Source organism: Microcaecilia unicolor, chromosome 1 (assembly GCF_901765095.1).
Source record: "Microcaecilia unicolor chromosome 1, aMicUni1.1, whole genome shotgun sequence".
Taxonomy (NCBI): Eukaryota; Metazoa; Chordata; class Amphibia; order Gymnophiona; family Siphonopidae; genus Microcaecilia; species Microcaecilia unicolor.
Window position 1 is genome coordinate 433,437,940 of NC_044031.1, and position 27,971 is coordinate 433,465,910.

At 45.4% G+C, this 27,971-nt stretch overlaps 1 protein-coding gene across 2 annotated transcripts in view; it reads right to left on the bottom strand.

Moving 5' to 3' along the window:
* The window catches only part of PTPN2 (protein tyrosine phosphatase non-receptor type 2), a 177,530-nt gene that overhangs the window by 100,314 nt on the left and 49,245 nt on the right, over nt 1–27,971 (bottom strand). For both annotated transcript variants that reach the window (XM_030212438.1, XM_030212428.1), the window contains exon 3: nt 4,484–4,584. In XM_030212438.1, the coding sequence (XP_030068298.1) occupies nt 4,484–4,584 (101 nt within the window). The remainder of the gene's footprint in view (nt 1–4,483; nt 4,585–27,971) is intronic.

Consider the following 27,971-nt stretch of genomic DNA (forward strand, 5'->3'; position numbering starts at 1 on the left):
CCATTTAAGCGTAAGATGTATCAGGCCTCAATGCTTATATCCAGTATCCAGTCATAACAGTTCTACATGAGCCTTTAGTTGCAGAACCTAGTGCAAAGTATGATTGATTTGGCATATTCTCTCACACAGGAACAGGCGGCTTGTTGCAAATTCCTGGCCAGAGGTGCATATATTTTTGATATATAATATGCAAGCCGCATTGAGCCTGCCATGAGTGGGAAAGCGCGGGGTACAAATGTAATACATAAATAAATAAAAATGTAGCATCTAGGATCTCTGCTCAAAGTATAGCAATGTGCAGACTCTAATGGCTGTGTCTCTCTGACTTGGACCCAGTGGTTCAGTAGAGGCTGGCAGATGCCACTTGATATGGAGATAAACATTTTGCAGAGAAGGTGGAGGAGGTCACAGACCTCATAAGAAATACACAGATACCACTGACACTCTCCTCTGGTGAACGCCTTCTGCGCTCTCCCCTTCTAGGTGGTTTCTGGGCAAGTCGAAGAGAGATTCCTACTACTCTCAAAGGCATAGGTACACTCCTCCTCACCTCACTCAGCAAGCTCAGCTTCAGTGCGCTCATTCTCTTCAACAGCATGCACCTAAGGCCCAGTCAGCTCCCCAGTCAAAGCAAGTGACCAGTTTTTGACTGGCTCCAGCAGAGCACAGCTGCAGTCAAAGTAACTGTCCCAGACAACCTACCGGTAAGGGTGAAAGTAGTTTTTTCCAAGAGAGGTGGCCCCTTGTAACCTCCGACTCGTGGGTTCTTAAAATAGTTCATCTTGGTTACACCTTACATTGAAAACAGAGAACAGGAAATTGTGCCCCCCCCCCCCCCCCCCCCCCCCGAGGGCATCATTCCTCAGCTCTCTTCACAGGGAAGTACCTACAGAAGAATACTCAAACCTTCTAAAGGTCAATGCAGTCAAACCCATTCCATCAGGGGAAGAAGGGTTCGGGAGTCAACTCCCCACTTCCTTGTGCCAAAAAAAAAAACAAAAACAGGTAGCATGCATCCCACCCTAGACCTCAGGGTACTGAACAAATTCCTAGTCAAACAAGTTTAGGATGTTTTCCCTGAGCACCCTTCTCCCATCGATTCAGGATAAGATTAGCTATGCTCACTGGACTTAAAGGAAGCCTACATGCAAATCCTGATACTTCCATGTCACAGGAGGTATCTCAGATTACAGGTGAGAATACATCACTTTCAGTATGCATCCTGCCATTTGGCCTCATCAGCTCCCAGAGTTTTCACAAAATGTGTATAGGTAGTTTATTTTGGAGAAAATAAGGATTAGGGTCGTGGTACTAAAATCAATCCCCCATGTACAACAATTTGGTATAAGGGAAACAGTTTTGACTTAACTTTAGTCTTTCTGCCATCAGCAGTTGTGTTGCTAATCAACCCATCCAATCTTCCCTGTCCATTGAAATGACATATCCCAGCTGTACCAACGTGACTATTTGTAGGACACTACTGCTTTGTTATTAGATTTTCTTTACTTCCTCAAATTCTCCACTATCTTTAACAGAAAGCCATACAAGATCCAATTCCTAACATAACATCCAGACCCTCACCCTATACCATATCTTACGCCCTCTAGATCATATTGTGGGAATTTAAGACAGTAACCACTCAACTATCCTGCTGGCAACAAGGTTTCCTAAGAGGTTGCAGCCTGCTAATATACTCATGACTTAGTAATGGTATTCCTGATTTATCATTATCCTTTGTTTGTTCATATCAACTCTTCCCTCGCTTCTACTCCCGAGTGTAAGGTCATATTTTAACAATACTGCAACCTCTCAACCATGTTACTGCTAGCATTTTAGACTATGACTGTAGAAGTATCATTAAATCCATCAAGTTTGTAAACGTCTAGTGTATCACTGATTCCAGTTAATCAATAGCCCTTCCCTGCCAAGGATCCTTTGTGCTTATACCAAGCCTTTTTGCATACCCATACCAATTTTGGTTCTACTACCACTGAAAGACACCGTTTTTAAAAACTGTTACTTAATTACAGTAACCAGCACTCAACAATTCTGGAGACCACCTCCAAAAATATATAACCCAGATAGGTCCACAAAGTGGTTACTAAAATGGTAATAGTCTTTGTCGTAAGCCATACAAACTTGAAAGATCCAACATGTATACTATGGAAGAAAGATGAAAGGCAGGACATGAGAGAGATGATAGACATTTAAATATCTACAAGGTGTAAATAGGAAACAAGCCTCTTAATGAAGGAAACTCTGAAACAAGGTAGGAGTGAGTAATCTAAGAAAATATTTCTTTACAGAAAAGGTAGTGGATGCATGAACACTCTTTCCCAGTAGAAGTGATAGAGATAAAGACGGTATTTGTCACGTCCTTCACCTTGCCTGTGATGGCGCTCTCAGTGGCACAGGCACCCACCATCATTTGGGCCGGTGTTCCCTTTGGCACCGCGCTCTCCTGTCTGTCTCACCAGCACAAGTGCAAGCACTACCGGCACCCTCGAGCTGCGCTGTCCTCTCTCCATCCGGTGTTTCTCTCCACCCCCCTGTGCACGCTGGCTGGGCGACACACGATGTAGCTGGAATCTCTGCCCCGCCTCCCTGCTCCACGGGGATTGTCCATCCCCGTGAGAAGCATCCTGGGCTCTCTCTCTCTCTGCCTTGCTAGCCTGTGGGCTCTCCCTTGCTCTCTCTGAACTTTTCCTGTTGGGTACTTATCTGTATCTCTTGTCTTTCTCTACCCAATGGCTGCTCTCACTTCTAGCTGTTTCCAGTTGATGTCAGACGCCACAACTATTTCTGTGGAGCTCTTCTCTGACTCAGGGCATCAGCTTTTACTTTGGTAGTTGCTTCCTTGCTTGGTGTTCTGCATTTTCACTGCTTATCTGGTTACTGGACCTTAGCTTGTACCTGGACCTCTCTGTGCCTGCTGCCTGCCTGTTTGACCTCAGCCTATACCTGGACCTCTCGTGCCTGCCTGTCTGTTTGACCTCAGCCTGTACATGGACCTCTCTGTGCCTGCCACCTGCATGTCTGACCTGGTCTCGGCCCCTGCTCTCCAGTCCCTGCTCTCTTAAGCTCTGCTAGCTGGCCGCACCTAGGGGTTCAGCTTCTGGGGAATGGTGGTCACCACAGGCAAAGCCTCAGGGTTGCCCGACCACCAAGTCAGAACCTAGGTCCTCTTTTCTGGACCTGCCAGCATTGTACTTGGGACAAGAACTCACAAGTCTGACGGTATTTGAATTCAAGAAATTATGAAACAAGCAAAGTGGATCTCTCAGAGAGAGGAAGGGATAGTAGAATTTAATAGCTGGTGTTGATGGCTGTATGAACTTTATCTGCTGTCACTTTTATGAATTTCTACTTAAATGTGTAAAAATAAGTTACATACTTCATAATGCAATCTCAGATCAGTCAAAAATACATATAGATCTGATAAAACATCACTAAATATACGAGAATGATATTAAGCAGGGATAAATCTGTTTAAAGTTAACCAGATCCTTTATCAAGTTAACCTAAACAGATACATCAACTGAAAATCTACTAGAAGGTGGACCACTGAATGTGCAATCTTAACAGATAACTATTTTTGTCTTTGAGTTTTACTCCCAGTCCAAGGGCCAACAGTGCATCAGGATATCCCTAATGAATATGCATGAAAGACGTGCATACAATAGAGACAGTGAGCATATAGACATCCTTCATGCATATTCATTAAGGATATCCTGAAAACCTGGCATGTTGGTGGTCCTCAAGAAAAGGAAGTGAAGATCAAGGTGTATGTAGTCCTATTTACATGGATGAAATTAACTGGAGAGCACCAGATAACATTTGGCCAGACATTGACGTATCTGGCAGAAGTCATGCAGATGGTGGTCTGGAATTTTAAAACCCAGTGACTTATGCGCTTAAGTCCAAAGCTAACCTATAAATTGCACCAAATAATGGCACACTGGGGACAAATCAATAAAAGGCACCAAAAGTTATGCACCAAGATGCAGCAAGCTATGCACTAGTTCTAAATGGCACCTGGGCACCTAAATTTTGTTACAGAATACTAGTATACGTTGACATTTACACTGCCCACTTACACCATTGTCAATAGCAGGCATAAATGAATGCACCTAAACTTGGTTCCTCGGTGCACAACTTACAGTATTCTGTTACATACATGAATGTGGGACCCACCATGAGCCTCCCCCTGTGCACACCTCCTTGCATTTATGTGCTAAGCAAATTGTGTGCTAAATTTACAAAATCTCCCTTAGCGCCCAGCTCTTACGCCCAATGTACCATTCATGCACATTAAGTGCTAGTATTCTATAACCTTAATAAGCAAAGTGCACTTACATTTAGGCGCTAAATTTATAGAAAAACGGGCATTTGCCTTTTTTTTTTTAAATTGCCTATGTCTTTTTTTTTTTTTAATTGCCTATACCCCAAATTATACAAAGTGCCTCAGTATTGAGGTACTTACCTGGGTTAAAATGTAACTTCTTTGGGCTTCTTCTAGCACAACTAAGCTGGCATTAATGTAATCATTTTCCATATTTTGCAGTTTAACACGATTATGATCAACTGAAAACAGAAAGAAGACAGATCTTACACTGAGGTGAAAACTGTTGAGCGATACGGAATTCTATTTAATAGGCAGTGTCTCAATTTCTTGCAAAGCTCAGACACTTATGTTTCTGAACACTCATATTTTAATAGAGAAAGCCAATCCCATAATTAGTCATTTAGCAACTACGGCAGGCAAATGTATTCTTGCCTGTTTATCTGGTTCAAAATACCCCTGCTTCTTTTGTTTTCCACCCAGAACTACAATTATCTTTCCACTTCTCCCCTCCTTGCCCAAGTGGTGGGAAAGCACAGCACTCTTCGTGGATTTTCTTCCACTGCCAGCCTATAGTTACTTTTCTACTATTTCTCTGTCCCACAAGGTTTTGACCCTAGATCAGAACTTCTCAAATCAGTCTTTAGGGCACACCCAACCAGTCAGGTTTTCAGAATACCCAATAAATGTGATAAATTTGCACGCACTACCCTCTTAGCATATAAATCTCTCTCAAATACAAATCTCTCAAGCACGTTCATAATACTGTAGATATCCTGAAAACCTGACTGGCTACATATGCCCTGAGAACTGGGTTGAAAAACACTACCCTAGTTATCTGCCTCTCTAGTAAGAAACAAAATCTTTGGGCAAAACCACTTACTTACTAATAGTACTTTGACTGCCATGCAAAGGATCTGGATTAAATTCCAAATCAGATCACATCTTTTCCTCCCTGGACTGGCAATGTTGCCTCACAGCCACTGCGTAAGGAGGAGAGAGCCCCAATCATTGTACACCAGAGGCCAAGTTTAACAACCCTATAGTATCCAGTGTTCCCATCAATCTGTTCCCATATGACTTATTACGGGAACATTGGACACTAAAGGGTTAAGGCTCATAGTTGCAAAAAGGCCAAGGACTTACGTGCAATGATTGGCGTAAGTGAGTTGTGGAGAAATATAAAAGAACAAAACAAACCAAAAAAGTGAAGATATCAAAGTAGGCTTATGGCAACATAGCCCAACAGAGGCTGGTTCTCACTGAGTTGGACAGCCAAAAGAAAAAGTGAACTGACAAAAATTTAAAAAAATCCTTCAAATGATACAGATTTATCAAAACACTTAAGTATATAAGCATCGCCATGCTGGGACAGACCAAGGGTCAATCAAGCCCAGCACCCTGTCACCGACAGCGGCCAAAAGAAGAAGCAATTTGTCCCACCCATCCTAGAAATACTGTATTATTCCCTCGTCCATTCAATAACATTCTATGACTTTTTTCTCCAGGAAGCCGTCCAACCCTTTTTTGAAGTCCGCTAAGTTAACTGCCTTAACCACCTTTTCCGACAGCTAATTTCAGAGTTTAACTACGCGTTGAGTGAAGAAAAATTTCCTCTGATTCGTTTTAAATTTACCACACTGCAGCTTCATCGCATGCCCCCTTGTCCTAGTATTTTTGGAAAGCGTAAACAGATGCTCCACATCGACCCGTTCCATTCCACTCATTATCTTATAGACCTCTATCGTATCTCCCCTCAGCCACCTTCTCTCCAAGCTGAAGAGCCCCAGCCTCTTCTGATAGGGAAGTCGTCCCATCCCCTGTATCACCTTTGTCACCCTTCTCTGCACCTTGCAAGCAGAATGGTGTGCTTAATTATAAATTTCTTCTGAAACATCTGACTGCAAGTTTTCAGATAAAACTATGACTGAAAAAATTGTAAGTGGAAGAATGGAATACCGAGAATTAAGCTACACTGAAAACAGGTGCTGTAACCCTCCTCCTCCTGACACGGCTGAAACCAGCCTGCACAAAATTTCAGAAGCTATTTTCCTCTTGACCAAGGACTGCTAAAACAAAAGAAATGCTGCATGGAGCCAAATACCTAATATAGCAGAAGCTCTAACAAAAGATCATCAGTGAATAAAACCTATCAACACCAGCTTCAATTTTTTTTTAAGTTACTGATCCAAAATTTTAAAAAAACCCCAAATACAAACATGAATCCAACATCTGCAAAATAACTATGACATTAACAGCCCAAGACAAACCTACAATTTGTTACAGAACACCTGACACAAAACTCTGCTTCAGATAGATTATAAGGGATCTTTTGATGAATACCCTTTCGTCTCTTACCACCCACCTCCATCCCTCTTACTCACCCTAGCCTTTCTTCCTTCCCTATTATCCTCTTCCCCACCCTCCAGAATGCACCCTCCACTTTCCCATGCTTGTAATCAAGCAAGTGTACCAGAATCAAGAACCTGAAATTTCTGTTAGAGCTTACAGAACAACTTTCTTTCCCAAGGGTCAGTGCTCAAAAAAAGATCTGGGTGTTGTCACGTTGAAATCTTCTGCTCAGTGTGCGGCAGCGACCAAAAAAGCAAATAGGATGCTAGAAATTATTAGGAAAGTGTTGGTGAGTAAGAACAAAAACACTATAATGCCTTTGTATCGCTCCAAGGTGCGTCTGCACCTTGAGTACTGCGTCCAGTTCTGGTCGCCATACCTCAAAAAAGATACAGCGGAATTAGAAAAGGTTCAAAGAAGAGCGATCAAAATGATAAAGGAGATGGAACTCCTCTCATATGAGGAAAGGATAAAGAGGTTAGGGCTCTTCAGCTTGGAAAAAAGAGATGGATAAGGGAAATAGGATTGAGGTCTACAAAATACTGAGTAGTGTAGTTCCAGTAGAAGTAAATCGATTTTTTACTTATTCCAAAAGTACAAAGACTAGGGGGACACTCAAGGAAGTTGCATGGAAATACTTTTAAAACAAATAGGAGGAAATATTTTTTTCACTCAAGGAATAGTTAAGCTCGAACTCTTTGCCTGAGGATTTGGTAACAGAGGTTAGCGTATCTGAGTTTAAAAAAAAGGTTTGGACAGATTCCTGGAGAAAAAGTCCATGGTTTCCTATTGAGGCAACATGGAGTGTTGCAACAATTTGGGTTTCTGCCAGGTACTTGTGACCTGGCTTGGCCACTGTTTGGAAAACAGGATACTGGGCTAGATGGACCATTGGTCTGACCCAGTATATGGCTACTCTTATGTTCAGTTCCCTGTGTTATGTGTCTGGAGAGTCACCCATTTCATGCATCAATCCCCTCCACATCACAATCCAAGGTGAATCAGAGTCCACCAAAGACTGCAGGGCAGCCAACTGTATAAGATACCTTTCACATCCATTTAGTCCCAAACTCCTGTAGCCCCTTGCTTTCCCCTAGCAATAGCACCCCATAACTCCAATCAATAGATAATTAGATAGTCTGCTCTATGTTCCTAAGTGCTGTCACCCACAAATCTTGAAAACTGGGATGTTACAAAAACAAATGAAGGAACAAACCTATTCATTCTTTACATTTGTTGCATTGGCCATGTAGGAGTATTAACTGCTCATACCTGTATGTATGCTTAAGGCCTGTATTAGACTAACTGAGGCCTATGAACCAAACTAACATTTCATGGCTACTACAAGACTTCGTTTGTCCATCAGTCAGACTGACATTCCAAGGAACACATGTATTGTCTCTCTGGTGTGACACCTACAGAGTGAGATTTATGATGACTCAGGAATGAGGGCCATCTGCAAGGCCAGGGGTCTCATATCACCTGCAGGACAACCATTTTGGACTAAGCTGATAACAACCATCATCTAATCAGTTAAACAGTCCTAATCAACAAACGCCTTACATCATTTACTGTCCACTTGCACTCCTAATGCAAGCAAGTTTCTGTATGCCCAGCTCATCCAATCAAAGAACTGTTCTTTGCATGGTATGTCCTCTATATTACAGATTCTGACTAAGACACAGGGGGAATCCTCAAGCAGACTAGCACTCACTCAGGCAGACAGGAGAACAGAACAGAGTGAGAGACACCTCTCTCTGATGAGTGTTACTTCACCAACCAACATGTAGTTCCTCCAGGTACTGCTGAGTGCTTACGCACTCAGTGCTCATATATGACCCTGAACTACATGTATGTGCTGTACTGAGTAAAAACCACTAATGAGTGGCATCTTAGCTGCAGCTAAGACTAGGTCCAGAGAAGGGCTGTGTGCATTCCAGCTTCATTGCTGAGACAGCCTTCCACTATGAACACAAAGACACTATGGAACAGAGGTATCCTTATCCAGGAGCCAACTGTGAAACATCAGCTTGGAGTCCGAGACGGAAAGGAGAGACCTGCCACAGCAGGAAAGCAATGGATTTTCCAAGTGCATCTGAGTGATGACAGTATTACCCTTCCTATAGTCCAGGGGGCTACATGGAAAGTTAGAAAGTAGGGCTGTACTCCTAGTTCTGCTGCCTATCTTTCTCTTCCTCCTCTCCCAGACTCTTCCTCCCTCCAGCATATTTTTCTCTACCACTGCCCCCCCCCCCCCCCCCCGAGTGCTCCTGTGGCTTGTACTCTCCTACCCTCTTCTCTGCTGCAGTACACCGGCAGACCTTTCTCTCCTGAACTTGCCTTATACACACTGCTGCATTAAGCACACACTGCACTGCTCCTCTGTTACCAGAGCCCTCCCTCTCTAGCATGCCACCTCCTCTGATGAAATTTCCTGTTTCCTGCTGCAGGAGTCAGACACTTCAGAGAGTATGCTCAGATTACAGAGGAATAGATCAGCATATGCTTAATGCCGCCGTGTGTACAAGACAAGTTCGGAGGGCCGCACGGAGTGGGGAATGACATGCCAGAAAACATGGGTGGCAGAAGAGAAAAGGCTGCCGATGTGCGGCAGGGGACTAGGAGAGAACAAGCTGCAGGAGCATCATGGAGGGAGGAGGTAATGCAGGAGGGAGGAAGGAGTATGGAAGAGTCACAGAGTGGTAGGAAAGAAAAGCCTGTCGGTGCAGGGGAGGGGGTAAGAAGAGAACATGGGGCAGCAGAAAAGAAAAAGCTGCAGGAGCTTTGTTGAGCCAACTGCTAACAGGATACAATGAAATTATCAATGCTACTGTCGATGCACAAACCCTTGAAAAAGCCAATCAAGCGAAACGGATGTGGCCGCCATCGGGCAACAGATAAGTGCTCAACTTTTTTCTGCTTCAAATAATTGCTAATAGCATATAAGATAACTGTCTTTGAAGAATTCTTCACAACAAGCATTGAAAACTTTCAATCAATCAATCAACTAACAATATAAGTTGAATAAGTTTCTAAAAATTTCAAAAAATAAATTTAAAATGAAATGACAAGGTTTTTATGACCAGTGATGAACACCACGCCTCCAGTTAAAGCCGTTGAAAATTGAAAGTAAGCGGTAGGGCGTCTTGAGGTTTTTTCCTCGTCTTCTTTAAGATAAAGAATATATAAAGCGAAGATACTTACCTGTAGCAGGTATTCTCCTAGGACAGCAAGCTGATTGCTCTCATATGTGAGTCGACATCCGCAGTGGCCCAGGAATCGGCAAAAAAAATTTGCAAGCAAAATAAAAATAAAGTCTTTCGAGAGAGTTCCGTCGTGCGGGCAGCGTGAACTGCGCAAATGACTTCACATCCACCTCGCAAGCGTGCCTCTTCAGTTTAATAAAAAAGTATATAAACAAGAAAACAACAGCAACAACAACTCCAAAGGGGAGAAGAGCAGGTTTGTGAGAACAATCAGCCTGCTGTCCTCGGAGAATACCTGCTACAGGTAAGTATCTTTGCCTTCTCCGAGAACAAGCAGGCTGCTTGTTCTCACATGTGGGGTATCCCTAGCCCCCAGGCTCACTCAAAAAAATGAACACTGGTCAATTGGGCTTCGCAACGGCGAGGACATAATAGCGATTGAGCTGAAACCATAAACAACTAACAGAGTGCAGCCTGGAACAAAACAAAAAAGGGTCTAGATGGATGGAGTTGGATTCTAAACCCCGAACAGATTCTGCAGCACCGACTGCCCAGACTGTCGCGTCGGGTATCCTGCTGAAGGCAGTAGTAAGATGTGGATGTGTGGACTGATGACCACATTGCAGCCTTGCAAATCTCCTCAATGGAGGCTGACTTTAAGTGAGCCCCTGACGCAGCCATGGCTCTAACATTATGAGCCATGACATGGCCCTCCAAAGACAGCCCAGCTTGGGCATAAATGAAGGATATACAATCGGCCAGCCAAATGGAGATTGTGCATTTTCCGATGGCGACTCCCCTCCTGTTGGGATCAAAAGAGATAAACAACTGGGCGGATTGCCTAAAGGGCTTCGTCTGCTCCACGTAAAAGGCCAATGCTCTCTTGCAGTCCAAAGTGTGCAAACTGCTTTCGCCAGGGCGGGTATGAGGACAGGGAAAGAATGTTGGCAAGACAACTGACTGGTTCAGATGGAACTCCAACACCACTTTTGGCAGGAACTTAGGGTGAGTGCGGAGGACTACTCTGTAGTGATGAAACCTGACATAAGGTACATGCACTACCAAGGCCTGAAGCTCACTGACTCTACGAGCTGAAGTAACTACCACCAAGAAAACAACCTTCCAGGTCAAGTACTTCAGATGGCAGGAATTCAGTGGCTCAAAAGGAGTTTTCATCAGCTGGGTGAGAACGACGTTGAGATCCCATGACACTGGTAGAGGTTCAACAGATGGCTTTAACAAAAGCAAACCTCTCATGAAGCGGAACAACTAAAGGCTGTCCAGAGACAGGCTTACCCTCTACACGGTGACAAGCACTAATCACACTAAGGTGAACTCTTACGGAGTTGGTCTTGAGACCAGACTCTGACAAGTGTAGAAGGTATTCAAGCAGGGTCTGTGTAGGACAAGAATGAGGATCTAGGGCCTTGCTGTCACACCAGATGGCAAACCTCCATTTGAAAGAGTAACACCTCTTTGTGGAATCTTTCCTGGAAGCAAGCAAGATTCAGGAGACACCCTCTGAAAGACCCAAGGAGGCGAATTCTAAGCTCTCAACATCCAGGCCAAGAGAGGTAGGGACTGGAGGTTGGGATGTAGAGGCGACCCCTCGTTCTGAGTGATGAGGGTTGGAAAAACACTCCAATCTCCATGGTTCTTCGGAGGACAACTCCAGAAGAAGAGGAAACCAAATCTGACGTGGCCAGAAAGGTGCTATCAGGATCATGGTTCCGCAGTCTTGCTTGAGTTTCAGCAAAGTCTTCTCTACTAGAGGTATGGGAGGAAACGCATACAGAAGGCCTGTCCCCCAATGCAGGAGAAAGGCATCTGACGCTAGTCTGTCGTGGGCCTGAAGCCTGGAAAAGAACTGAGGGACCTTGTGATTGATCTGAGTGGCAAAAAGATCCAACGAGGGGGAGCCCCATGCTCGGAAGACCTTGCGGACTACGCTCAAGTTTAGAGACCACTCGTGAGGTTGCATTATTTTGCTCGGCCTGTCGGCCAGACTGTTTACACCTGCCAGAAAAGTGGCTTGGAGAAACATGCCGTGACGGCTTGCCCAAAGCCACATCTGAATGACTTCCCGACACAGAGGGCGAGATCCGGTGCCCCCCTACTTGTAGTACATGGCAACCTGATTGTCTCTCTGAATTGGTAACTTGGTTGGACAGCTGATCTCTGAAAGCCTTTAGAGCGTTCCAGATTGCTGTTAATTCCAGGAGGTTGATCTGCAGACCTTTTTCCTGAAAGGACCAGGCTCCCTGAGTGTGGAGCCCATCTACATGAGCTCCCCACCCCAGGAGAGATGCATCCGTCAGCACTTTCTGTGGCTGAGGAAGTTGAAATAGTCGCCCCTAGGTCAAATTGGATCGAATTGTCCACCACTGAAGAGAATTCCGAAAGCTGGTGGACAGTTGGACTACATCTTTTAGATCCCCCAGGTGCTTTTTGGCTAGGATCAGGCGACCCTCAGGGGGAGGAATGCTGGCTTCGGCCTAACCCCTGGTAAGCCTTTCCTAAGCTGAGAGGTGCCCAGCTCTACCACCGGCTGCCTTTCAGGTGCTGTGGAGGACTTGCAGCTCATCTGCATAACCTTACAGCCTTCTCCAGGGTGACACCCAGGTCCACTCCGATCCACTCAGGGCCTCCGCTCTAGGACATTTTTCTCTTTACATCTAATCTTCTTCCTAGTTGCTAAAGTACCTCAGTTGTTTATGGCACCTATTCACATTCTCTTCCTAGCCCTGTCCCTTCCTAATCTTTTCTAACACCCCCTACCTCTCTCCGTTACAGGAACTCACTGCACAGCCATCGACTTCATCACCTCACCTTCTCTCCTACCCTCTTCCTTCCTCTTGGCTTTTAATCTCCGTCTCTTTCTTCCCTCCATTTTCCCTTCCCCATTCCACCTAAATACCTCTCGCCTTCGACGCCTTCGTGGCCACACCTCTCCTACTCTCCTCCGCTCTCTTTTACTCCTTCTCTTACTCTCAGCCGGTGACATCAATCCCAATCCTGGCCCTCCTCACCAACTATTATCCCAACTCTATAGATCTCACCACGACCTCTCTAACCTCATCTCTATTCTTCTACTCCCCTCCTCTTCTCTGCCCTTCTCTTGCGCCCTATGGAATGCCCGCTCTATCTGTAACAAACTCCCCTATATCCAGGACCTCTTTATCTCACGTCACCTCCATCTGTTCGCCATAACAGAAACCTGGCTCTGCCCTGATGACTCTGCTTTAGTCGCAGCCCTCTGCCATGGCGGTTATCTTTTTTCACATACTCCTCGCCCTGCTGGTCGCGGGGGCGGTGTTGGACTACTTCTCTCTCCCTCCTCCAGATTTCAACCCCTTCTTCCACCTCAATCTCACTGTTTTTCCTCCTTTGAAGTCCACTCTATCCGCCTTTTCTCTCCTCTGCCTCTTCGAATAGCGGTCATTTACCGTCCCCCTGATAAGTCCCTTTCATCCTTTCTCAGTGACTTTGATGCCTGGCTTGCTTTCTTCCATGATCCTTCCTCTCCTTCTCTCATCCTTGGTGACTTTAATATTCCTGCTAATGATCCTTCCAACTCTTATATTTCCAAGTTACTCATTTAACATCCTCCTTTAATCTCCAATTATGCTCCACCTCCCCCACTCATCAAAATGGTCACTGTCTTGTTCCCATCTTCTCTTCCAACTGTTCACCCTCTAGTTTCCTTGCCTCTGATCACCATCTTATAACTTTCACACTTAAATCTCCTCCCTCCCAGTCCCATCCTCTCTTATCTAATTTATCTAGGAATCTTCATGATATCGACCCTTCATCTCTATCCTCCCACGTTTCAAACTTCCTCTCTACTGTGGTACCATCCACGTCTGTCAACGAGGCTGTTTCTTATTACAACAATACTCTATCCTCTACCTTAGACACACTTGCATCTTTGATGACCCGCCCTATAAGGCGTACAAAACCCCAACCTTGGCTGACTTCTAATATCCGCTACCTACGTTCCTGTACCCGCTCCGCCGAACGCCTCTGGCGGAAATCTCGGGCACTTGCTGATTTCTTACACTAAGTTCATGCTGACCTCCTTCCAATCTGCTCTTTTACACGCCAAACAGGATTATTATATCCAACTGACCAACTCTCTTGGCTCTAACCCTAGACTCCTCTTCACCACATTGAACTCTCTCCTCAAGGTGCCCCCTCCCCCAACTCCCCCTTCACTATCTCCTCAGACCCTTGCTGAATTCTTTCATGACAAGGTTCAAAAGATAAACCTTGAATTCTCTACCTCGCCACCTCTCCTTCCACTAGTCCGTTCCCCTCTCTCTCCTTCCCCTCATTCCTTTTCCTCCTTTCCTGAAGTTACTATAGAAGAAACTACACTTCTCCTTTCTTCCTCAAAATGTACCACCTGTTCCTCTGATCCCATTCCCACCCACCTTCTTAATGCCATCTCACCTGCTCTTATTCCTTTTATCTGTCACATTCTCAACCTCTCACTTTCCACTGCAACTGTCCCTACTGCCTTTAAACATGCTGTGGTCACACCTCTCCTTAAGAAGCCTTCACTCGACCCTACTTGTCCCTCTAATTACCAACCCATCTCCCTCCTCCCTTTTCTCTCCAAATTACTTGAGCTTGCTGTTCACCACCACTGCCTTGATTTTCTCTCCTCACATGCTATTCTTGACCCACTACAATCTGGTTTTCGCTCTCACCACTCAACTGAAACTGCGCTTACTAAAGTCTCCAATGACCTATTACTGACTAAATCCAGAGGTCAATATTCCATCCTCATTCTTCTTGATCTTTCTGCTGCTTTTGACACTGTCGATCACAGCATACTTCTCACTTGGATTCCAGGGCTCTGTCCTTTCCTGGTTCTCTTCCTACCTCTCCCTCCGCACCTTTAGTGTTCACTCTGGTGGATCCTCTTCTACTTCTATCCCTCTGCCTGTCGGCGTACCTCAGGGTTCTGTTCTTGGTCCCCTCCTCTTTTCTATCTACACTTCTTCCCTTGTTTCATTAATCTCATCCCATAGCTTGTCCTACCATCTCTATGCTGATGACTCCCAAATCTACCTTTCTACCCCTGATATCTCACCTTGCATCCAAACCAAAGTTTCAGCGTGCTTGTCTGACATTGCTGTCTGGATGCCATCTGAAATTAAACATGACCAAAACTGAGCTTCTCATTTTCCCCCCCAAACCCACCTCCCCACTCCCCCCGTTTTCTATTTCTGTTGATGGCTCTCTCATTCTCCCTGTCTCCTCAGCTCAAAACCTTGGGGTCATCTTTGACTCTTCTCTCTCGTTCTCTGCTGATATCCAGCAGATCGCCAAGACCTGTCGTTTCTTTCTTTACAACATCCGTAAAATCCGCCCCTTTCTTTCCGAGCACTCTACCAAAAACCTCATCCACACCCTTGTCACCTCTTGTTTAGACTACTGCAATCTGCTTCTTGCTGGCCTCCCACTTAGTCACCTCTCCCCTCTCCAATCGGTTCAAAACTCTGCTGCCCGTCTTCTGCCAGGGTCGCTTTACTCATGTGAGGATGTTATAATGCCGTTGTATCGCTCCATGGTGCGACCGCACCTTGAGTATTGTGTTCAATTCTGGTCGCCGCATCTCAAGAAAGATATAGTAGAATTGGAAAAGGTGCAGCGAAGGGCGACTAAAATGATAGCGGGGATGGGACGACTTCCCTATGAAGAAAGACTAAGGAGGCTAGGGCTATACAGCTTGGAGAAGAGACGGCTGAGGGGAGACATGATAGAGGTATATAAAATAATGAGTGGAGTGGAACAGGTGGATGTGAAGCGTCTGTTCACACTTTCCAAAAATACTAGGACTAGGGGGCATGCGATGAAACTACAGTGTAGTAAATTTAAAACAAATCTGAGAAAATTTTTCTTCACCCAACGCATAATTAAACTCTGGAATTCGTTGCCGGAGAAAGTGGTGAAGGCAGTTAGCTTAGCAAAGTTTAAAAAGGGGTTGGACGGTTTCCTAAAGGACAAGTCCATAAACCGCTACTAAACGGACTTGGAAAACTCCAAAATTCCAGGAATAACATGTATAGAATGTTTGTACGTTTGGGAAGCTTGCCAGGTGCCCTTGGCCTGGATTGGCCGCTGTCGTGGACAGGATGCTGGGCTTGATGGACCCTTGGTCTTTTCCCAGTATGGCATTACTTATGTACTTATGTACCCCTCTCCTCAAGTCGCTTCACTGGCTCCCTATCCGTTTTCGCATCCTGTTCAAACTTCTTCTACTAACCTATAAATGTACTCACTCTGCTGCTCCCCAGTATCTCTCCACACTCGTCCTTCCCTACACCCCTTCCCGTGCACTCCGCTCCATGGATAAATCCTTCTTATCTGTTCCCTTCTCCACTACTGCCAACTCCAGACTTCGCGCCTTCTGTCTCGCTGCACCCTACGCCTGGAATAAACTTCCTGAGCCCCTACGTCTTGCCCCATTCTTGGCCACCTTTAAATCTAGACTGAAAGTCCACCTCTTTAACATTGCTTTTGACTCGTAACCACTTGTAACCACTCGCCTCCACCTACCCTCCTCTCCTCCTTCCTGTACACATTAATTGATTTGATTTGCTTGCTTTATTTTTTGTCTATTAGATTATAAGCTCTTTGAGCAGGGACTGTCTGTCTTCTATGTTTGTGCAGCGCTGCGTACGCCTTGTAGCGCTATAGAAATGCTAAATAGTAGTAGTAGTATCCCCTGCAGCTTGAAACCACTGGGAAGCTAGGGTCCATTGAGCCGATCTCATATGTAGACGTGCCATGGGAGTTACATGAACTGTAGAGGCCATGTGCCCCAGAAAACTCAAGATCTGCCAAGCCCTGACCTGATGGGATGCTCGAAGCATGGACACCAGGGACAGAAAGTTGTCCGCCCTTGCCTCGGGAAGGTAAGCTCGAGCTGTCTGAGTGTTCAACAGGGCTCCAATGAATTCCAATTTTTGGACGGGTGAGATGGGACTTGGGATAATTTATGATGAACCCCAGTAGCTCTAGCACCCGAATAGTCATTCGTATGGACTCCAGAGCACCCTCCTCCAAGGTGCTCTTCACCAGACAATCATCCACATAACGAAACACATGCACACCCAGTCTGCGTAGCAACGCTGCGACTACAGCTAGGCATTTGGTAAACACTCTGGGCATAGACGCCAGGCCAAAAGGAAGTACATGGTACTGAAAGTGCTGTGTTCCTAGCCGAAATCGAAGATACTTCCTGTGAGCTAGGAGTATCAAGATGTAGGTATAAGCATCCTTTAAGTCCAGAGAGCATAGCCAATTGTTTTCCTGAATCATGGGAAGAAGGGTGCCCAGGGAAACCATCCTGAACTTTTCTCGGACTAGAAATTTGTTCAGGGCCCTTAGGTCTAGGATGGGATGCATCCTCCCTGTTTTCTTTTGCACAAGGAAGTACCTGGAATAGAATCCGAGCCCTTCTTCCCCTGGTGGAACGGGTTCGACTGCTCGGGCCTGTAGAAGGACGGAGAGTTCCTCTGCAAGTACCTGTTTGTGCTGGGAACTGTAACAATGAGCTCCCGGTGGACAATTTGGAGATTTGGATTCCAGATTGAGGGTGTATCCTGACTGGACTATTTGAAGAACCCACCAATCGGAGGTTATGAGAGGCCACCTTTGGTGAAAAAATATCAACCTCCCCCTGACCGGCAAGTCGCCCGGCACGGATACTCTTTCTGAGGCTATGCTGAACTGGAGCCAGTCAAAAGCTCATCCCTTGCTTTTGCTGGGGAGCTACAGAGGCCTTAGGTGCATGCTGTTGACGAGAACAAGCACGTTGGGACTAAGCCTGGACAGGCTGCCGAGAAGCAGGAGTGTACCGACACCTAGCATAGGAATATGGAGCACTCCTCTGCCCTCCAAAAACCTCCTAGATGAGGATGTAGTAGCAGAAGACGCCCGGCGGGAGACAATCCATAGCATCATTGTGCTTTTTGAGCTGGTCAACCAGATCCTCTACTTTCTCACCAAAAAGATTATCCCTCCCCCCCCCCCCCCCCCCCCGGCAAGGAACATCCGCCATCCGCTGCTGGACCGAATGATCCAGGTCAGAGACACACAGCCATGAGAGTCTGTGCATCACTATACCTTGGGCAGCGATTCTGGATGCTACGTCAAAAGTGTTGAACGTACCCCTGGCCAGGAATTTTTGACACGCCTTCTGCTGCCTGACCACCTGGCGAAAAGGATCGGCCTGCTCCGGAGGGTAAGCATCAACCAAGCTAGACAATTGCCTCACACAGTTCCGCAAGTGGATGATCGTGAAGAGCTGGTATGCCTGGATTTTCGCAGCGAGCAAAGTGGCCTGATACACCTTCCTCCCAAAAGAGTCCAAGGTTCTAGATTCTCTGCCTGGGGGAGCCAAGGCATAGTCCCTAGTACTCTTAGCTCTTTTAAAAGCAGAGCCCACCACCATAGAATTGTGAGGTAGTTGACTTCATCAATCCAGGTTCCCCGTGGACCCAATATTGGGATTCAGTTCTCTTCGGGATCACGGGGTTAGAGGGAACAACCAGTTTTGCATAAGGACTTCCTTGAGTATATTATGCAAAGGAGCTGTTGCAGCCTCTCTAGGTGGAGAAGGATAATCCAGGAACTCAAGCATCTCAGCCCTGGGCTCATCCTCAACCTCCATAGGGAAGGGAATAGCCGCAGCCATTTCTCACACAAAGGAGGTAAAGGATAGATTCTCCGGTGGAGAAAGTCTCCTTTCTGGTGGAGGGGAAGGTTCAGAAGGAATCCCATAGGACTCGTCAGAAGAAAAATACCTGGGATCCTCCTCTTCCTCCCACGAACGCTCATCTTCAGTATCGGACAAGACATCTCTCAGAGAAGTCCGAAACTGAGCCTGCCTCGACCCCGAGGAATAACGTCCTCAATGGCGATGCCGAGACGGCGATGCCCACCTGGACTCCGGTGAAGCTTCTTCCACCGACGTCGAGGGAGAGTCGACCTGGGTGGCAGCTGACACCGATGCCGCAGGCGGCACCGAGGTCGGGGACCTCACCACAGGTGAAGGGCCAGAGACCACTGCAGCAGCTGGTACGGAAGGCGCAAGCACTCCCGACACCGAAGCAGACTTGCACAGTAACCCTTCCAGAAGTTCTGGAAGCAGGGCCCTGGTGCGCTCTTCGAGAGCCGCAGTCGGACAAGGCTGCGGGGTCGGTACAGGAGCCGGTGGCAGAGTCTGTCGAGGCTCGGGAGCAGGTACCGGGCTGCTAGGCCGACGCATAGGCACCTCCTGTATAGAGGAAGAGTGATTCTCTCTGCACCGACACTTCTCGGGTGCCGAATCCCTTGACGCTGCAGAGCTCCCGGCACCGTGTGTCGAAGGAGAACAATGATGGTGCTTCTGCACCTTCGCTCGACGCCCGTCGAGACTCCTCGGTACCGATGAGGAAGACATGGAATCTCACGTCTCCTTGGGGCCAGGTCCGACGAAGGTCGGTCCCGGGGAGCCTGCATAACAGGAGGCCTCGAGACATGTGGAGAGCCACTTGATACCTCACTGCTCCCAGCACGAGTTGGTCATTCCCGCAGCCAATACCTTAGCTCCCGACGTCGATGCATCCCTCGATGTCAAAGGACCGGACTGAGCCCCAAAAAGCTTCTCTCGTTGGGCTTCTCAAGACGCTTGGGTCCGTTTCTTCATGCGAAGACACAGACTACAAGCGGCTGGGCTGTGGTCAGGGCCAAGGCACTGGATACTCCAAGCGTGGGTACCTGAGATAGTCTGGTTGCACCAAGTACAACGTTTGAAGTCGCTGGGTGTCTGACATGGAAGAAAAAAATGGCTTCGGCGAAATCAAAAAAGACATGATCGTGCCCGTTAAAAGAAAAAAGGGCACGAAAAGAAGGGAGCAAGACGGCCGCGTCGAAAAACAAAGAAAACTTAAAAAGGGGCAAAAAATAAAGAAAACTACAGGAGTCTTTTTTTTTTTTTTTAATATTAATTCTACTACAAATAAGAAAAAAAGAATGGAAAGACAAAAATTAGTCAAAACTCTTTCCCGGTCCTGCGAGGAGCGGGGAAAAACTCGACCGCACCTCACCAAGAAAAAATACCTGAGCGAGAACACTCACACTACTGGCGGGAAGATGGCCGTGCATGCGCGGTGCGCACTTCTCACACGCCAGAAGACTCTGGAAAGGTTTTTTATATTTTGCTTGCAAAATAGCCGTCCGATTCCCGAGCCGACGCAGACGTTGACCCACATGTGAGAACAAGCAGCCTGCTTGTCCTCGGAGAAAAGTTAGCAAGCCTACAGTGCGGCTTAATAAACAGGGCCTAAGTTTGCTGCTTGTTAACACACCTTTTTGATTTCTGTTAGTAATGTAAGTTTATTTGACATTGCGTTACTTAGCATAATTTTTTTTCTGCCATTATAGCAGTACACTTTTGAGAAAATGGCTATCCTATACACCTATCTCTCTGTGCTTTTTCACTTGTATAGTTCTCATAAGATTTTTTTTGTCATCATGGCTACGCTTCTTTTTTTTTTTTTTATTTATAGAAGTCTTTATTAAGCATTGTTAAGACAAAACAAGCCAAGCACAATGCATCACATTTCAAACCATAACAAGTTTGCAGAAAATATATCAAAGTACATAACAATAACAAGCACAGGGCATAACAACACTATTTCAACAACCAATTGTACTTCAGGATTTATCAGTTTTTAGAATTATAACTCCCATAACCTACTACCCCACCCTCTCCTAAATCCCCCCACACCCCCTACCCCTTCCACCCCACCCTATCAAGCCAATCAACTAATTATCCAGAACAAGCATTCAAGAAAGGTCTCCACACAGTATCCCATTTAGGCAGGGTTTTCTTTTTAGCTGCCGTTAATCGCTCCATCTCACATATATAATGCACCTTTGTAATCCAACTCACTAATGAGGGTACCAGCGGCGATTTCCAACTCTTTGCCAGGTTTATACGTGCTGCATGAAGGGTCCCTCGAACCAGAAGCCACTGATTGCCTGTGAGGCCTTCGGGTCTCTGCCGCAATAGGAATATTAAAGGATGCCACTGCACAGACTTGTCTAACCAGACCTGAAGGCGAAATCGAATTCCTTTCCAGTAGGCTACAGCCTTAGGATAGGACCACCAAATGTGGCCCATGGTCCCAACTCCTCCACAATTTCTCCAACAACTCGCAGATACTCTAGGAAACATATGGTGCAAACGTACCGGAGTAAGATACCACCTATAAAATACCTTGATAGCATTTTCCTTCACAGCCACCGCTATAAAAGACTTCAAAATACACTTCTCCAATTGCAACCAGTCAGCATCGGATAAAGTAAAGTTCAACTCCTGTTCCCATCATCTACGATGTAAATGGGAAGGCTTGAGACGTGTCCCCAAATAGCCATATAGAAAGGTTATCATTCCTCGTGTACTCCGAGAGTCCACACACACTTCCTCTAGAGGATGAACCTCTCGCCTCCGACACTCCACATAAGCAGGTCCTGTCAAAAAGTGCGTCAATTGCCCATAGGCATATTTATCACAGGCTTGAAGCCTATAATCAGTCATCAATGTCTCAAAAGGTACTAAGTCCTCTCCCACATGCAGCTGACCCAACATATCCAATTCCGAAGCTGCCCACTTACAGAAAGTTGTATTCCCCATTCCTGGACCAAACAGAGGATTATCAACAATCGGAGCCAATCCAGACACTGGAGGTTGGCAGTCCCGGAACATTTGGTCCCAGTAATAAAAAGTAGCCTGCACCATAGGCGGAAATCGATCAACTTGTCCTCTATATTTACTCGGAAGCCACATTAAATGTCCCAGCCTGCGAGAGCCCACTAGATCTTGTTCAAGGTGTGCCCACAATTTATGATCTTCCCTTCGGAACCACTCAACAGCCGATCTAGCCTGCGCGGCACAATAGTACCAATACAGATTAGGTACCCCCAAACCTCCAGCTCGCTTACTTTTGTACAGGAAGGTTCTCGGTAACGTGGTCGTTTCTGATGCCAAACAAAGCGAATCAGGCTATCCTGTAGGCTGGATATAAATGCCCTGGATACACGCAAAGGGAGCACCTGGAATAAATACAGCAAACGGGGCAAAATGTTCATTTTAAGTGCAGCTATCCGCCCTAGCCAGGAGAGATCTATCGAACTCCATCTATCTAAATCCCTCAGGATCTCCTTCTGAAGAACCGGGTAGTTAACAGCAAACAAATCTGATAAGTTTCCTGGGATCTGTACTCCTAAATATCTAATATCCTGATCTGTCCACTTAAAGTCAAAAGATGCCCTCAGCGCCTCCAACCGCTCCGGCGACATCCCCACAGCCAGACCAATGGATTTACTCGCGTTTAGTTTGTAGCCTGATATCCTTGAATAGGCCTCTATCTCTTTCATTAGGTTTGGAAGGGAAACCACCAGGTTGGTTAATGATAAAAGCACATCGTCCGCAAATAAAGCAATTTTGTAATCCTGAGCCCTCACTCGCACTCCAGCGATGTCAACATTCTCCCGAATAGCAACCGCCAAGGGCTCCATCGCCAGAGCGAACAGCAGGGGCGAAAGCGGGCAACCCTGCCGGGTGCCACGGCCTAGGTAAAACATCCCCGAGTTCCCACCATTTACTCTCACGCAAGCCTGTGGCAAAGTGTACAGTGCTTGGATCCAAGTTCTATAATAGGGGCCAATTCCCACTCTATTCAAAACTTTATCCAGATATCCCGAGTGGTCTCGGTCGAAGGCCTTTTCAGCATCCAACCCCAGTAATACCACTGGCCAGGACCTCGACCGAGCTGCATAAAGCAAGTCCAGCATTCTACGGATGTTGTCTAGAGCCTATTTGCTACAAAGCCAACTTGATCTGGATGCACCAGACTAGGTAACATCTCGCCCAAGCGGTTTGCCAACACCTTAGCCAAAATTTTTACGTCCGTGTTGAGTATAGATATGGGGCAATAAGATGCACACTCAGTAATATCTTTATCTGGCTTTGGTATCACAGCCACCCAAGCCTCCATCATTGATTTCGGAAAAGGCGCACCCTCCCGTACCGAGTTAATAACCATCATCAAAAAAGGCGCCAAGTCCCCCACGAAAGTCTTAAAAAACTCATAGGTAAATCCATCTAGTCCCAGCACCTTCCCCGTCAGCAGCGCTTTAATAACTTGAGTTACTTCCTTAACCGTCACCGGTGCCTCCAAATCTCTCTTCTGTGATTCAGATAACACCGACATACCCAGGTCTGCCAAGTATTGGTCAATAACTTCAGTCTGTACAGCAGCATCCTCTTTATAGAGATTCTCATAAAAAAGGGCAAAACGCTCCCTGATCTTATCTGAGGTGTATAACATAGTACCCCTATCATCCTTTACTCTCAAGATGTGCCTGTCTGCCCTCATCTTTCTTAACTTAGTGGCCAGCAACCTGCCCAGTTTGTTTGTAAATTCATAGTGGACTTGTCGCAAGCGTGCATTAACAAATTGCAAGCTCTCATCATGCAAAGCTGCCAGCTCCAATCGTACTGCCTGTAGTTTCCGGAAATCAGATACAGAGCCAAAGACCCTATACCTGTCCTCCAGAGCACCCAACCGCTCCATACACTGGGCCAGTCTCAGTTTGTGAGTTCTAGAGCGCTGACTAGCACATTTAATAAAGTAGCCTCTAGACACTGCTTTAAATGCATCCCACACTGTACCTAAGTCTGGTCCAGATTCCATGTTAAGGTCAAAGTACTCCTTCAGTACAGAGCGAAAGTTAGCTACGACCTCTGGGTCCTGTAATAAACAATTGTTAAAAGTCCACCTACGGTCACACATCTCTTCCTTCAAGGAAGGAATTACTGCCCAGACTGGTGCATGATCCGAAATTGTAGTATGCCCAATAAATGAATCACCTCCCCCATCTGACAAGCCCTTGTCCAAAAAAACATAGACCAGTCGGGAGTGGGAGAAGTGTACTTGTGAATGAAATGTATAGTCCCTTCTCCCCGGGTGTTCTAATCTCCATACATCATAGAGTCCCATAGCCTCTACAAAGTTCCCCAAAGCTTTGGAAATTCTATGATCACTGGAGGAGGGAACAGCAGTCCTATCCAATCTAGGTTGCATAGTGGCGTTAAAATCTCCCGCCACTATCACCTTACCTCGGGCAAAGTTCTGCAACTCCTTCCGAAGGTGCAGGAAAAATCGCTCCTGCCTTTCATTGGGGGCGTAAACGCTTGCCAATGTATACTCCTCCCTTTCCAACATAACATGCAGGAAAAGAAAACGACCCTCAGAGTCCCTCTTGGAGTGCAGAAGTTGCATCTGGACATTCTTATGGAACATAATAGCCACTCCTCTTTTCTTGACACCTTTAACATCAGAAGCATAAAAGATTTTTGGATATTGCGGAGAGGTCAACAGGCCCTCGTGTTTTTTGTGGAAATGAGTTTCTTGCAGGAATACCACTTGGGGGCGCATCAGCTGTAGTTCCCTAAGTAATGAGTGCCTTTTAAATGGAGTATTTAAACCTTTTATATTATATGTGAGAACTTTAAAGTCAACCATCTACCTCACTATATATAGAACACTTGCTGGATAAAAGAGTCACTTCTTACCTCCCCCCCCTGCTCCCCTTAAGTCCCCCCAAAGCCCACCCAATTGTCCCCTGGCTTCTTCCCTGAACCCGCCCTCTCAATCCTCCCCTCCCCCCTCTCAACCCCACACCAAACAGCGCACTAAGCCACTGAATGGGACAACAGAGGAACAATGACCCAGGAGCCAAATACATACCCCTCAATCCCCCCACCCACCTCCCCCCTCCTACCTTTATTTTTCACATTTATATTATCCTTCTCCTTTCTCAGGCAATAAAAGCAGCCAAGTCAACTCGAGAGAAAAAAAAAAATCTAAAGTTTCAGATAGGTACCCTTTGCATAATAACAGCAGCCTAACACTTGTCAAACCAGTTCAGACTACCAGTCTTAAGTTTGAGTACTATGGCGTTTTGCTGTCTTTTCTACTCTCTGCCACTTTTGAAGCCATTCCTTGGTAGAGGAGGCCAGCCCCACTGGTACAGACTCCTTAGGGGCCAATCCAGCCTCGTGTAGCTTTTTCCACGCAGCTCCTACTGATTGACAACGGTGCTGCTCCCCCTTGAGTTCGAAACATATCGCAAAAGGGAAAGCCCAGCAGTATGCAATTTTTTCTTTTATCAAAATCTCAAGAACTGGCTTCATGGCCCGCCTCTGGTTTAAGGTGAACAAAGAAAGATCTTGAAATATGTGGACGCGGGCATCGTTGTACTTTAACACCGGATTCTGACGAGCCTTCTGCCAAAGCTGATCTTTGCACGCGTAGGTGGAAAAGCGCACAACAATGTCTCTCGGCTTATTATCTTTGGGTTTACCCAAAGCTCTATGGGCTCGCTCTATGCCCAGCGTTTCAGCGTCAAAAGTCTCACCCATGAGTTGCACACACAGGGCACACACTACCGCTGGAACATTCTCCTTGTCGCCATTTTCAGGTACGTCCCGAAATCGAAGGTTCTGCCGACGTCCGCGGTTTTCAATATCATCCAGTTTATATTGCAGATCTTCAGCCTGTGCACCTAGCTGAGCGATGCTCAATTCCATAGCCTCGTACTTATCCGCCTGCTCATCTGCCCGTTCTTCTAGCGCTTCCACTCTACCTCCGAGTTCCTGCATGTCCACGCTGAGGGCATCCACGTGCTCCAGAATCTCATTTTTGGAAGCATGGATTTCTGCCCGTATTGCCTCTAAGCACTTTGTCAAGTCCTGCGGGCTCTTGGGCTTAGCCGCACGATCGCCTCGTTCCACACGAGAAGAGCCAGAGTCAGACCCCGAAGATTCCCGTGCCCCGGGGGATGCATGGCACGACAAGCCCCACACAGATTTTCTTACTGTCGCTCGCTCGCTTTCCCGCAGTAGCGCTGAGTTTTTCTTACTCATTTTGCACCCTGGCCCGTGGGTGGATCTCCGGGCGTCGTTTAGAGTCGATTTCAAAGGATAATATAACGCTTGTAGCTGTAAAAAGGTAGGGAAGCTCGGGAGCTAAGAGATTAAGCGGCCATTCAGCTCCGTGACGTCACTTCCTCCCTCGGCTACGCTTCGAGAAAACTGCTCTCCCTATACACTTGTCATTTGTGTTTTTTCACTTATAAGGTTTTCATAGGCATGGTTTTAAGTTTTGCTTACTTTTGGCAGTCTAATTTGTTGTTCATATATTGCATATTGAATTCATCATATACTATTTATCATCTTTTTTTGTAATATCTTTTGGTCATTTGAATTATTGTTTTCATGCCATTTTTGATCTCTCCCGTGTTGATACACTAGTACTTTTTTATTCCCCTGTTCTTACATTTCGGAGAATTATGGATGGAGGCATTCAGAGAGCTAATGTCAGAGGTCACGTTTGTGTCCTGGCTGCTGTCTCATATGAGAATTAATTATATTATGTAGTCTAATTGTATTCCTGATTGGTAAGTGTAATAAATTATTGATTATTCTCATATTATTATAGCCTTCTGTGTCTGTCTCTCCACCTGGTGGTTAGGACCATATTCTCTGGAGTGCTGGACATTCCAGCTTGCAGGTCAATAGTACCTTTATACCTGGGAACGAGCAGAAAGATAAACAATGGATATGTTTAATACAATGTTAGACTCTCATGTCTTTATATGTGCTTTTCCTATGTAGTTGGGTAATCACTGGTTTTATATATATATATATATATATATATATATATATATATATATATATATATACATACATACATACATATATACACACATACATTTTTTCTGTTTATAGATTGTACTCACTTTTAGGGCCCTGTTTACTAAGCTGTGCTGTAGGCGCACTAACTTTTTAGCCCATTCTAATGATAAAGATACACATTATATTCCTATGGGTGTCAATGTTAGCACACGCTAAAATGTTTGAACACCAACAGCACAATGAGTAAACAGGGCCATTAGTTTGCAAAGCATTACATTTGGGCTTTTCATTTACATTAGTTTCTTTTCTAAATCGTATGGAATCTTCCTATTTACATCTTGGTCATCTGGTTCTATTTTTATTATTATTAATACATATAATGCATGAAAGATATATTTTCTGTTACTGTATATTTTTATATTTACATAGTCTGTGGTTCTAATGCTCTGCATATATTTAATTGGTCATTGTTTTTATTGATTTTATACCTTTTTGATTGTTTCATTTATCTATATTTATTAAGATGTATGTTATATTTCTAATTCATTTTGTATTTTGATACAATATGATTGGATGTTTATTTGTACCTTGTAGACTCCTAAGGCAGGCACTTGGGCCGAAACATGGTGCTGTGTCAAGTCAATATATTTGTATGTTATCTATTTTATTTTATGGAATAAACTGTATGCAACTACTAACATCTTCCTGGTGTGACTGAAGTGTCCTATTGACCATATTACTTTTTTTCTTTGACTTGTGTGCTATTGAAAAATAACCCACGAGCACACTAGATATGTCATATTTAATGTGTAGGGACCGTATTTCTGAATTCACTCCTAGCTTCTCTTTGTCTTCAGACATTGTTACATCATTTTTAAAAACTGACCTTAAAACGCACCTTTTCAAAGATACAGCAGGCGAGCAAGAAGGTGCCTGGAATATACCCATAGTTCTCCCTCTCATTCTTTCCTCCTCTCTCTGTCCTATTAACTATTGTTGTTCTCTCCCCTACCCTAATGGTCATATCTGAAATTCTTTTTTGTTTTGTTTACCTTGATCTTTTTCTATGATATTTTAGATTGTAAGCTGCCCTGAAGGCACCCCAAAGGGCGGATAGTAAACCTATAATAAACTTAAAACTTGTTCCTCTACTTCGGTGGTTGATACTACTAGATATTAGTTGGCACAACATACAGCAATCAATAAGAAAGCTGTACAATTAAGTCAGAAAGTTTCACAATTGAGATAAAGAAAATGAAGTATGTTTAGTGAGCAAGTTTAAATACTAGTCCAGTACAGTTCCCTGAGG